General features: G+C 46.9%; 1 protein-coding gene across 2 annotated transcripts in view; it reads right to left on the reverse strand.

Moving 5' to 3' along the window:
• Nucleotides 1-12,507, reverse strand: part of LOC144803331 (uncharacterized) — a 293,440-nt gene that overhangs the window by 203,423 nt on the left and 77,510 nt on the right. For both annotated transcript variants that reach the window (XM_078671859.1, XM_078671860.1), the window contains exon 3: nucleotides 2,353-2,463. In XM_078671859.1, the coding sequence (XP_078527985.1) occupies nucleotides 2,353-2,463 (111 nt within the window). The remainder of the gene's footprint in view (nucleotides 1-2,352; nucleotides 2,464-12,507) is intronic.

Consider the following 12,507-nt stretch of genomic DNA (forward strand, 5'->3'; position numbering starts at 1 on the left):
CACTCACACTCTCAAGCTCCTCTGGGATTCACTTATTGTACGTCTCCCTTTGGGTGCCTCTCTCAATGGGGTTTTTGTGTTAGTAAATCAATCATTATTGTCAACTCTTGACACCACTCGCACCATAGAATTCTCCTCTCACCTGAGAGTACCTGTTTCTTTTGATGAGCGCCTTTTTTCCAGTCTAGATATATAACAAGCTCTCTCCACTGCATTTCTGGTTTCTCTTCCTCTGTGTCTTGTCCTCTTACATCAACATCCTTCATTCTCCTGTTGCTCTTCAAGTCTAACTTGTCCTCTCACTCTCCTTGGTGTCCGAGTTTCTTCCTCTTTATTCCAAGTGTCCTTCTGCCTTGCGTGTTCCTGTTTCTATGAGCAGCCCCACGATCTGTGTTCTTCTTCCCCGTTTCTTCTTGCTCCCACCCTATCTTCCGTGTATGTCTACTTCTAACCTGTACCATAGATACTTTAATTTGTTTCCTGTCTGTCCATATTCCCTGATCCAAGGTTGTCTTCTTCATTCTGTTTACCCTCCATTACTTCGTCAATCTCTCACTTGGTTGTCAAAAGTTGTCTTCTTCATTCGGTCTACCCTACATTCCTTCATCAATCCCTCACTTGGTTGTCCCAGGTTGTGTTCTTCATTCGGTCTACCCTCCATTCCTTCGTCAATCTCTCACTTGGTTGTCCAAGGTTGTCTTCTTCATTCGGTTTACCCTCTGTTCCTTACTAAGTCTCTCAGTTGGTTGTCAGAGGCTGTCTTCCTCATTCGGTTTAACCTCCATTCCTTCGTCTATCTTTCACTTTGTTGTCAAATGTCTTATTCATTCTGTTTACCCTCTGTTTCTTTCTTAATCGCTCACTTGAGTTGCTAGTCATTTCGTTCTACCAAAGATGTCTCTAACTTCCTGGCTTCACTGCCACTCCTCAATTTTTATTCCCATTGTGTGGCCTCTGTTTATATGTCGAGGAGGAAATGTGGGCTTTTAGGGAAGATTAAATCTGCCTGTGCATCCATCTCCAACAAACTCTGCTGCATCTTTGATGTGGGCATGAAATAGCAATTCATGTGAGTGCTGCTGACTGATATGCGGCAGGTTTTTATTTACGGTATTAGTAGGTTCCTGCTAGCAGTGTATTTCCACAGGAAAAAAATTGGTGAAAAACTTTGAAATCAATTTGAGAACCAATATCTTGAAAAAACCCAATGACTTTTACTTGATTTTATTGTGCCTTTTTAAAATAATTTATGCATGTTCTTAAATCCTGATTGACTGTTCCCCCATCAATAGAAATGTACATATTGTACTAATTTATGATTGTGTTAAGATGCCAAATATCCTTTTTAAAGTTGTGACTTCATTTTATGTAACTTTTATGATACAGCGTATCGAAATAAAGATGAATTGAATCGAATTGAGTGCTGCCGTATCGCTGCATCCCAGCAAACATGGCTTGAGTGTGTCTGTGTCTAGTGATAGAGCCTGTAAGTCGTGCACTACTGGTGGGAGGGAGCACACATATCCTTTGTTGTCCCTGCGAGTATTCGCTCAATGCCACAATCTGTAAGCTGCGCCTTATTTCCTGGGGATGAGCATGCATGCCCAGTGTGTGCCTTTGAGAGAGTGTGCTCCTTGTTACAACCTGCAATGAGTACCTTATTTGGTGCAGTTCAACACATGTGCCACATGTGTGTGCTTTTGTGAGTATGTATTAAGCCCATACATGAATGTGGTGTCTCATCCGCTTGGGAGAGCACATGTGCCACAAGCATATGCCCGGTGTGTGCGCATGTGAGATTGTGCTCACTTGTACAGCCAGCCTGTAACAGTGCTTTATCTGCTGCGGGTTTATACATGTGCCCTGTGTGTATGCGCTGACTACTGAAGTCTGTGACCACTGCCTTATCTACTCTGGATGAGCACACATGCCTTGTGTGCCTGTGCCAGTGTGTACTCACTGCTCACTTCCAACTGGTACCTTATATGCAGCAGTGAAGCCCATGTATGCTGTGTGTGCAATTGTGAGTGGTTTCACTGCATTAGTCTGCAAGTAGGTACTTGTTTTCTGTAGAGAAGACATGCCTTTTTAGTGCCTCTGTGACTGTGTGTTCATTGCTGCAGTCAATAAGCAGTGCCTTGTCTGGTGAGGACATACACCTTATGTGTGCCTCCATGAGCGTGTGGTACAGCTGTGATGGGTAAGCAGGGACTTGCCTAGTGAGGACATGCACCTTATGTGTGCCGCCATGGGCGTGTGGTCACTGCTGTGATGGGTAAGCGTGCCTTGTCTAGGGAGCACATGTATCCCATATGCATGAAGCCATCACTCTCACATCAAGGCTAAACTTACTTAGGAAACTAGTGTGACGGTCTCTTCTCGCAGACTCATTGTTGTCCGTGGGGCGGAGCAGTTGTGCTTCTTTCGCTCTCAATGAAAAGACAGTACTGGCAATTAGAGGGCCTGTTAAATAAAGAAATCACAAATTAATAACAATACAAGAAGGCAATATACAATATTGAGAATTATCTGCTGTTTGTCTAACACAACACATATTCATCGGTGGTGCTAATATCGAGCACAGCACCCGTCAGACTCTGTCCAGAAACTCCAAAATAAACAAAGTGAAAGACGTGTACACCCTTTAAGAGAGACAATGTGAGGGAGTCCTCACTCCCCTCACAAAACACAGTGTGAGAGATGTACTTCTCTTCAGGAGAGAAAGAGTGAGAGCTATGCAGGTGCTTCAAGAGAGATCTGGTGAGAGATGTCATCCCTTTTCAAGAGAGACAATGTGAGATACATCCTCCCCCAACAAGAGAATCAGTCAGAGGTACAGCTTACACCTTGAGCAGGGTATGTAAGAGAAGCCCCCCTCAGGAGACACACTGTGGGAGACATGCGATGTGCATTGCATGCTTCCTTTCCCTCTTGAGGTGAGCTGATGCATGAGGGGTTAGAATGATGTCATGGAATGACAGAGTCTATGAGCTGATTCTGGATGGGCAGAGTTTGGACAGCTAGAGGGATGATGGAGTTCTGAGAGAAGGAACCAGATTGTGATTGTGCCATGAACTATAGAACCCACTTGTACCAGACTGTGATTGTACCATGGACTATAGAACCTACCTGTGATTGTACCATGGACTATAGAACCTACCTGTGATTGTACCATGGACTATAGAACCTACCTGTGATTGTACCATGGACTATAGAACCTACATGTACCAGATTACCTCCAGACATTTGTGTGAAGAACTTGCTCTTCAGATACTAAATTATGTCCTCCCCACTCCAGGACAACCAATGTAAGACATGTCCTCACTCTTCAGGAGACACAATGTGAGAGATGTTCTCCCTCCACATGAAAGGTAGCGTGAGACATGCCCGGCCCCGTTAGAAGACACTCTGTGAAAGAGGTCCTTCCCTGCCTCAGGAGAGAGGACGTGAGAGTTGGGGGTCACCCTTTAGGCGAGATGCTGTGTTAGATGCACATACATATACACACAGATACAGACCTTTGGAGAGCTCCATTCTGCCAATGACTACTGTGGTCGAGGTTGCTTCAGGCATTTGATGACAAGGCTGTTAATCGGTGTTGGTACCAGCCCTTAGCATTCCACAGATGTAAACAGGTTAAAAAAAGACCACACACACAGTCATTGGATTAATGGCATTAATGCCATGATTTTTAGGTCTCGCCTGAGCCAGCGCATGCGCTGTTCTGCGAGACATTTATTAGTGGGATTTGAAACGTCCTACCACATGCTTTTTGCTGGCATGGAGCGTGCGGTTTTGCGCACATGCCCGAGCGGCGGCGCCATCGCGCGCGCACCACTCACGTCCTTTTTTTGTTTTAGCGCGCGCACACAACTCCTGCTTCTCCCCCTCCCCCACCACATATCGCGTCTCGAGGCCGCTCGCAGCCAATGCTTGTTTGTATAATGTTGACATCGATGGATGCTTGGGACTAGAGCACAGCGACCAATCAGAGAACAGATTCCAATAGTGTACATTCAATGGGATAACGTGTCTTTCAAAGGCGGAAGAAACGGCAAAAGCAACATTGGATGGTTGTTGAAACGTGTTTGGGTACGTAATGTTTCGTTATTTTTCTGTGCAACGTAATTTTAATTCCAAGGGGGGGTTTCCACTACCCGTCATCTTCACTCATGCTCTCTCCCAAGGATGGTTTCCCCGACGTCAACCTTCCTCTCTCTGTAGGTAGCTGTCCCATCTGTATGTCGACCTTTTGCAGTGTTTACCAAAGTGATTCACCCATCTGATTTATCCTTCAACCTAAATTGCCAATGCCCGTTAACTTTGTCTAATTATACACCAAAAGGTTTTTACATTTTATAAATAGCACCACGTGAGATTTTATGATTGGAGTGCACGCGATGACAGGGAAAACCAAGACCAAGGGTAGGTGAAAATATTCCCAAGATAGATTGGGAATATTTTCACCTACCCTTGGTCTTGGTTTTCCCTGTCATCGCATGCACTCCAATCATAAAATCTCACGTGGTGCTATTTATAAAATGTAAAAACCTTTTTCTGTTTTTCTGTTTTCCTATGGGTTTTCGATGAATGGAGCTTCTTCTTTCTAATTTCTCTTTCATTGTTGTGACTCCTAGATACTTTTGGTGTATAATTGTTGTAAGTAGGGGCGTGTATCTAGTTATGAGTCTTTAAACCAGCCCTTGGACCCCCTTCTATGTAGTGTGTATTACGTTAACTTTGTCTGACATCTCTACAAAGTTCTGGCTATTTAGCAAACAGCAGATTGGTTGCTATTCAGACTGAAGATGACACTTATGATGTGTGGGTAAGTGACAGTACTCTCAGAATTAATTCTGTCATTCACCCAAACCCTCATCACTGTTCGCTCAGTTGGAAGTTGCCAAAACCCATTTTTTTAACTTTAGACACGGAGATATCCGCTTGTACATTATTAGACATGTTGAGTAGCCCATCGAGTCCGTTTGTGTTTTTCCTTTTGCTTTCCATGTTAAAAATCGGCAACTCGAGCAGCGGAAAACCCAGAAAAAACGTGACCAGGCAAACTACTTGCAAGTGAAAAGCTTTATGAACTTCCTAGTCAACTGCTACTAAACGCGTAGAGTGTATACACGTTTTATTAAACGTGTAGTGTGTATACATGTTTTATTAAACACGTGTTATTACTGTTGGTTATGTGCAAATGCTTTACACACTGCCTCTAAGATAAGCTTGACTGCTCGTGCCAAGCTACCAAGGGGGTGAGTAGGGGTTATTTTAGGAGTGTTACTCCCTTATCCTGACTAGGAAGAAGGGTCCCTACTTGGACAAAGGTACCTACCTCTGCCAACTAGAGACCTCCATTTCTAACACTCTTCAACCAGGGTAAAAAGCTTCAGCAAAAGGGAGCAACACTGAGAAACGTCTCAGACATACATTTCCAGTCTGGGCCTTCGCTCGGGTGTCATCATACACGAGTGCAACTCACATGTCCTAAACCATTGCCAGGTTCATGTGTTGCATTACAATGAGCAAGTACCCTCCAAGGCAGAGTGGCAAACACTTTAGATAGGTCTATGGACAGTACCAGTGGAGCAGGGTTGTACTGTACCAGTGTTTTGTTAATAATTCTGTATAGTCACCTCATATTAAAGGGGGCTGTTTCAAGTTGTTGGGCCAAATAAACGTCCCACCTGGTTGCTGACGGAGTGCTAGGCTCGTCCGACATCCCTCCCGCCGCTGCTACACCACCTCAGCGGCCGCCGTGTGGAGGAGTAGAACTACCTGCCCCAGACTCCCTAGCGGCAGCAGCCGCCACGCCAATCACACGCACGGAGACGCTTCAAAATCCTGCTCAGCCCCCGCGTCGCGGGACGCGCGCGGGCGTCGCCGTCTGCTACCTTCCTAGGCAGACCGAGACAGGGCTGGGCCCCCCCTAACGTGTGAGATCCTGACCTCCCCATACTGTCAAGGTATTGTGCCCACTTGACAAGTTGATTGCCTCCGGATACATAAGATAGTGCTGCGCCATCCTTGAGTTGTTGGATATCATCCCTCTTGCCAGGGACATCTATAGAAAGTAATTGGCAAGAGGAAGGCAATGGAGGGGGGGAACTCTTGTTATTACTACAAAAAAAAGGAAGAAGTCTAAAAAGTCGCTACATGCCGCCACTAACTGTGGTATGTCAAGTATTGAATCCATTGTCGAAGACTGTGAGGACATCTTATTGACTGCCCCTATTTTAAGTAATGTGGACAATCCTGATCCCCTGGTTGAAAGTGTACTACAGAGAAAGAGTAAAGTGAACCCAGCTATTTTCTCTAAGAGATCGAAACCCAAGGGCACAGTAGATGAAATTTATTCTAAATCTGCTAACCACATTGAGGTCAACATTTTAGAGGCACCAAAAGGGGTAATCATGAGTGCCAACGCCGAACCTCCGGCCCCGCAGGTGACAGCATGTGAAATGGGTATCACTTGCACTAATCGCTTTGCAGTGCTGGAAGGGGAATCAGGGGAAATAAGTGAGGTTTTATCTCGAAGGCCGAGGGAGATTGTGGAGGCTGCGAATAGCTCAGGCGAATGTACCAGATGTTCGAATTAAAATCATCCAATCATGAAGAAAATGGAAAGCTTGGAAAGTGATATAGCTTTTATTAAGAAAATCATGATGGATCTTATAAAGCGGGAGGATTCACACATAGCGAATATTCCTCATTCAGCGTTAGCTCTTAACCCGGTTAAAACCCCTATTTTACAACCAGTCCCACTAAACCAAACTGTAGGAGTGGCATTATCTAAATCCTCCACACGATCAGCCCCACTATGTGTCTCTAAAACTGTAGGAGAGCCACGACTTAACATCCCAGCCCAAAACCATTCAGCTAAAACACCTGCTAGGCATAACATCCCGAACTCATATGCCACAGCAGTAAAACAGAGGGGCCCAACACCACAACATAGGGATCTGCAGGGGTATAACAAATATTATAGTGACAGAGCAGAAAAAACTAATGGGAGTAACACCCAGAGAAACACACTATTGAGATCCCCTCGTAGTACTGTCTACATGACCGGGGTCACTAAGCTGGGAGCTACTAGCAATTATGAGAGCAGTGAATCCATATGCAATAAAGCCATCCACTGGCTTCGCCACGTGAGAGGGTGCAGATCAGTCATTAGGGAGGATATGATTACTGTTAAAAGACTTACCTTGCCTAGCTCGTCAACAGACTGTATTGAGATTCAATTTGGCAACACAGTAATTGCAGAGAACTTAATGGCCTTAGAGTATAGGACATGCCCCCCTAAGAACTCCAATATACAAATCAGACATGCACCTCTATGGTCTAAACCGAGGCCCGAGGATGCATCGGGTCTTAACAATATAGATTGACCATCAAAGAATGATTATCTGTATAGTGTAATACAAACACATAATACACGTAAGCCCGAAAATCAGACTAACTGCTCTGCAAGTTTTATAGAAATGGAGGTCATGAAGATTAATGATGAGGTTGCCCCTCAGAGGGAAGAAAGTTCTAATGAAGTGCCTGTAGGAAGGTAGATCCCTGACTATGGTTGCCCCCAACTTTTTGCCTGGTGTTTTGCTGGTTTTCTGACTTAGTTGACCTGGGGCCCTGCTATTCAGGACCCCAGGCCTACTGCTCTCTCTGTAAAATGGATTCCATGTACCTTAGGTACATATCTAATTGGATACTGAGTCACCTTATCAGTCCCTGTACAGAGTACCTTAGGTGCCCAGGGCATAGGTGTACCCAGGGCCTACCAGGGGCTGAAGCATGTATTATGCCACCCCTGGCTGGCCATCCAAATCTGACACAACTGGCTGCTTGACAGCTGGGGCAAGGTGGTGTAATCACCCTTTGCTTTAGATATAGTATACCTATATCTAACCCAAAATGGACACACAGATCTCCTATCAGTCACTCCTATGGCAGGCCTTAACAATCCTGAAGGCAGAGTGCTTGGAATCGTGTGAGATGGTGCTCTGGCATGAGCTGAGCCTGTCTGCGGCTTTCGGGATCTATCCCTTAGCCGTTTCCATGATATCGCATACCATATACTCTTAAGTGCATTATGATCCTCGCGGTTATATGCCAACTCTGGTATCGCTTTATCAAAACATGTCGAGTAAGGTGTCATACGAATTGGAATACTAACCCCTCGCCAATTCTGGCGACGGGGTTAGCATTCCACCCTTCTAGAGGGACACGACATGTATGTAACCTGTAACCCCGGTTAAAGTCAGACAGAGCCTTAGCATCCACAAAATGAATGCGGCTACCGAGACACAAGTCTGCCCTCCTGCTGCTGGGAGTCCTCCCAGAGCAGGAGGCAAGGACAAAGGGTTTCCTGCCAGGGGCGGTGCCAGCACCGTCCCAGACAGGGTTTTGTGTATTCCAGGTAGGCAGGGCTACAGAGGAAGGTGACTGCAAGTGGCACCCCGGTGCTCACTGTGCATAGGCCGGCTGAAACCAGTTCCAGGGGCACTCCAGCCCCTGGCCTGGGGAAAGCCCGCCAAAGGAGAGGGGTGTAACCACCCCCCTCCTGGTCCCACCCATAGGGCAGGACTTAGTCGCGTGCCAGCCCCCTTTTCCCAGATAAAGGTAGGAGCAGGCCCCCTTCCAGATTAGATCATCTTTGGAATCAAGACACGACTTTCTGCGAAAGGACTTCAAGATTTCCTTCTTCAAGATTCTCCCTTGTGACTAAGGAGTAGTCACCCTGAATCCGCAGGCACCAACGCAAGAACACTGCGGTCTGCTGTAAGTCCTTCCTCCGGAATCCGACTGCCCAGCTCGACAAGACCCGGCTTCCCTGGCACCTCCGACCTCTACTCACCTCTACAGCCAAGCTGAGAACCGTGAGTGTGACGAGACCTCAAGGGACCGACTATTGCCAAGACTGCACGACTTCTGCACAGCAAGCCCGCCGAGTAATCTCCTGGCGAGTGCTTTGGGGTCCGAGAAGCCCCAACCCTGAGCAGCTCCAGCACCGAAGAGCAGCCCCCCAGCATCTCCACGATCGGCGTGGGGCCCTTCTGCTTTTTGCTGCTCACCGCGTTGTTTGGCTACTAGCCCGCTGGCTTGTGGCCTTCTGAACGACGCCCGACGACATCACTGCTGCTGGTCTGGTTGCTCCAGACTGGCTCTTGCTCCCTTCCAGAAGAGGAGCACCCCGGACCCTCCTGGTCCACTCAAGACGCCATTTTGAGTCCACCGCGTGGGCTTGAATTAGCCAAGGCTTTGTTGCCCAATCCTGGGTTCTTCGACGCCGACAGCTTCATCCATCGTGGGACAGCTCGCCTCTCCATCCTGGTCGCCGACAACGCCTCCTGGTCCGTGAGATCTGCAGAGCCCAGCGTCGCCCACTCACCTAGTCGAGGTGACTACCATCCGGTGCCCTCCTGGTCGACTGTCGTTTTCTCCCTACCTGGTCGGGTTCGCCCGTGAAAACTAACTTTAACTTTACTAGCTATCATAGACTTTGTCCCGCATCCCGCGTGAGAGTGCACACTCTGCACCCGAGTCCCCTGGGCCTCCTAGAAGTAATCTAACGATTCCATAGTCAAGTCCTAGCGATTCCAAAGCCTATTAGTACTGTACTTACCTGCTAGTAATTTCGCATTCCACCTTTAGAGTATATGGTTTTTCGTGCCCCTCGGGCATTTGTATATACTGTGCTAACTTAAGTATTTTCGTAAGAGTTTTGTTGTGTGCCTAGCACCCTGTCCTCATAAAGAGTACAGGGTTGTTGTGATTCTAATAAATACACTGTTTATTTTCATAACACTTGTGTGGTGTTCTTTCACTGGGTGTTCAAGGGGTAATGTGATGGTAAAACAGCTGGCTTAACACGCCCTCTAGAGTCTTAGCCTTAGACTGCTCGTATCCATGCTACTAGGATAGCTGGTCTATAAGGTTGACTTACAACCAATCATCAATAAGGGTTGTTTGGACTGATATATAGTGATCACTAGAATAGTGAACACTGCACATCAGGTCAACTTCTCACATTGGTGAGCAGCGGGTGGGATTTGAGCTTGCTGTTGTTTTACCACACATATCCTAAGAATATCTTGTGAAAGATCACATAAGTACTAAAGGTACATATAACTTAGCTTAGAATACTCTGAGTTCTACTGAACCAGCTGTTGTAGCTCCTAGGGCCTAGCACACCCTAAACTACAACTCTAGCAAGGGATCAGTAGGTAAACATATAGTGTAGGTAAGTGCACCACTTACACCTCACTAGAAAAGCATGTCTACCCAAGGAGAATCTACTGAGACTCCCCTTGTGGATGTTGACCCTCCACAGGTCACTTCAAGATATGCAGCTCTCAGTTTCCAGGAGATGAGACAGGTGTGTACCTCCAGGAAACTGAAACAGGGGTCTAACCCCACCATTCCCTTTCTGATAGGACTCTTAGAGGCCTATGATACGAGAAAGCTTTCTCAGCTAGATGGGAATATGCCAGCCTTAGAGGGTACCACTGGGGATCCAGACCTCCACAACACTGTAAATGCAGTTGAGGAGGAGGATCCTGAGGAACTCTCTGGGGATGAGGTAGACAAAGGTCTAGAGGTAGTCAGAAGGCTAACTAGGGCCAACTTAGACCTACTTGGGGAAGGATCTGGGGGACCCCCAGTACTGACCCTGATGAGGCCTAACCTTGGAGTTAGGAGAGATAGATCTCTTTCTAGGGACTCCATTAGATCTCTGCACTCTAATGCCTCTTCTCGAGGGAGAAGGAACTCTCCCCAGAGGAGATTGACTTCCCCTCAGAGAAGAGAGCATGAAGCAAGGATGAGACAAGCTAGACTGAGGATTGAAAGGGAAGAACTTGCCCTGACCAAAGAAAAGCTTGCATTTGCTAGAGAGCAGCAGATGAGTGGGTTAGCTCCCACTGGTGGCAGCAATCTCCCAAGAGAAAAAGAGAAGGGTTTAGATACTAAACACCTGACAAAGATAGTGCCCCCCTTTAAGCAAGGGGATGACATCCAGAAATGGATGGCTGCTCTGGAGAGGGCCTGCACTGTGCAGTGCATTCCCCAGAGTCAGTGGGCAGCTATACTGTGGCTCTCCTTTGATGGTAAAGGTAGAGATAAGCTCCTCACTACAAGAGTGGAGGATGCTAATGATTACCAGGTCCTGAAAAATGCACTGGTTGATGGGTTTGGTTTAACCACTGAGCAGTACAGGTTGCTGTTCAGAGACACCCAGAAAACTCAGTCTCAGGACTGGTCTGACTTTGTTGATTGTGCCACTAAGGCTTTGGAAGGCTGGCTACTGGGTAGCAAGGTTACTGACTTCACAGGATTATATAATCTTATTATGAGAGAGCAAGTCTTAAATAATTGTCAGAACCAGTTATTGCACCAGCACCTGGTAGACTCTGATCTGACCTCTCCACAAGAATTGGGTAAGAGGGCAGACAAATGGGTCAGAACCAGGATTAGGCCCAAGAACCAAGGTGGTGACCAGAAAAAGGAATCAACCAAGCCTCAAGAGAAGGGTGGGAATAAATCTCCAGATCAAACCACATCAGGGCCCCAAAAATCCTCTGAGGGGGGTGGGTCCCAGAATCCTTCTAATAACCAGAAGAAACCTTATTGTTATCCCTGTAAACAGGTGGGTCATTTGAAAACTGACAGCAGTTGCCCAAAGTATAACAATAAGGAGAACATACCCCCAAGTAACATTCCCAAACCTCCTGTTACTACTAGTAGTAATCCCCCAGGTGGTGGGAGTGCCCCCAAGAATTTGGGTGCATTTACTTTGGGAGTTCCTGGGGACTCTGGCCTAACCAGGTCCCCAAACTTAGATACTCTTGTCTGTGAGACTGGCATGGGGTTTGCCAACTTCACCACTTGTCCCAACACTTTGGGCAAGTACAGACAGGAGCCCCTCATCAATGGTATAAAAGTTGAGGCCTATAGAGACACAGGGGCTAGCATCACCATGGTGACTGAGAGTCTAGTCCCCTCAAGGCAACTTTTACCTGGTGCCACATACCAGGTGACCAATATTGATGGAGTACAGAGAGATCATCCCATGGCAGTGGTCAATCTCAGCTGGGGAGGTGTCACTGGCCACAAGAGAGTGGCAGTATCACCAAACTTGCCTGTAGATTGCCTACTGGGGAATGATTTAGAGCTCTCAGCCTGGGCTGAAGTAGAGCAAGAAACCCATTCTAAAATGGTAAACACCCATGGTAAGGTTAGTGGGGCAGTGATAGCCACAGCCCCAGTCCAAGATATCCTCCCTGAACAGGTCAGGAGGGCTGTGCCAGTCACAGCCCAATCTCAGACAACTTCCTTCCCAGAACAGGTTGTAAAGGCTGTGATGGTCACAGCCCACACCCACACTGAGCCCCCTCCTGAAAAGGTTGGGAGAGTTGTGATGGCCACAGCTCAAACTCAGACAGATGATAGTGTTGTGAAGCCTGAAACTATGGATCACTCCACTCAGACAGAGAGCAT

Source organism: Lissotriton helveticus, chromosome 1_2 (assembly GCF_964261635.1).
Source record: "Lissotriton helveticus chromosome 1_2, aLisHel1.1, whole genome shotgun sequence".
Taxonomy (NCBI): domain Eukaryota; kingdom Metazoa; phylum Chordata; class Amphibia; order Caudata; family Salamandridae; genus Lissotriton; species Lissotriton helveticus.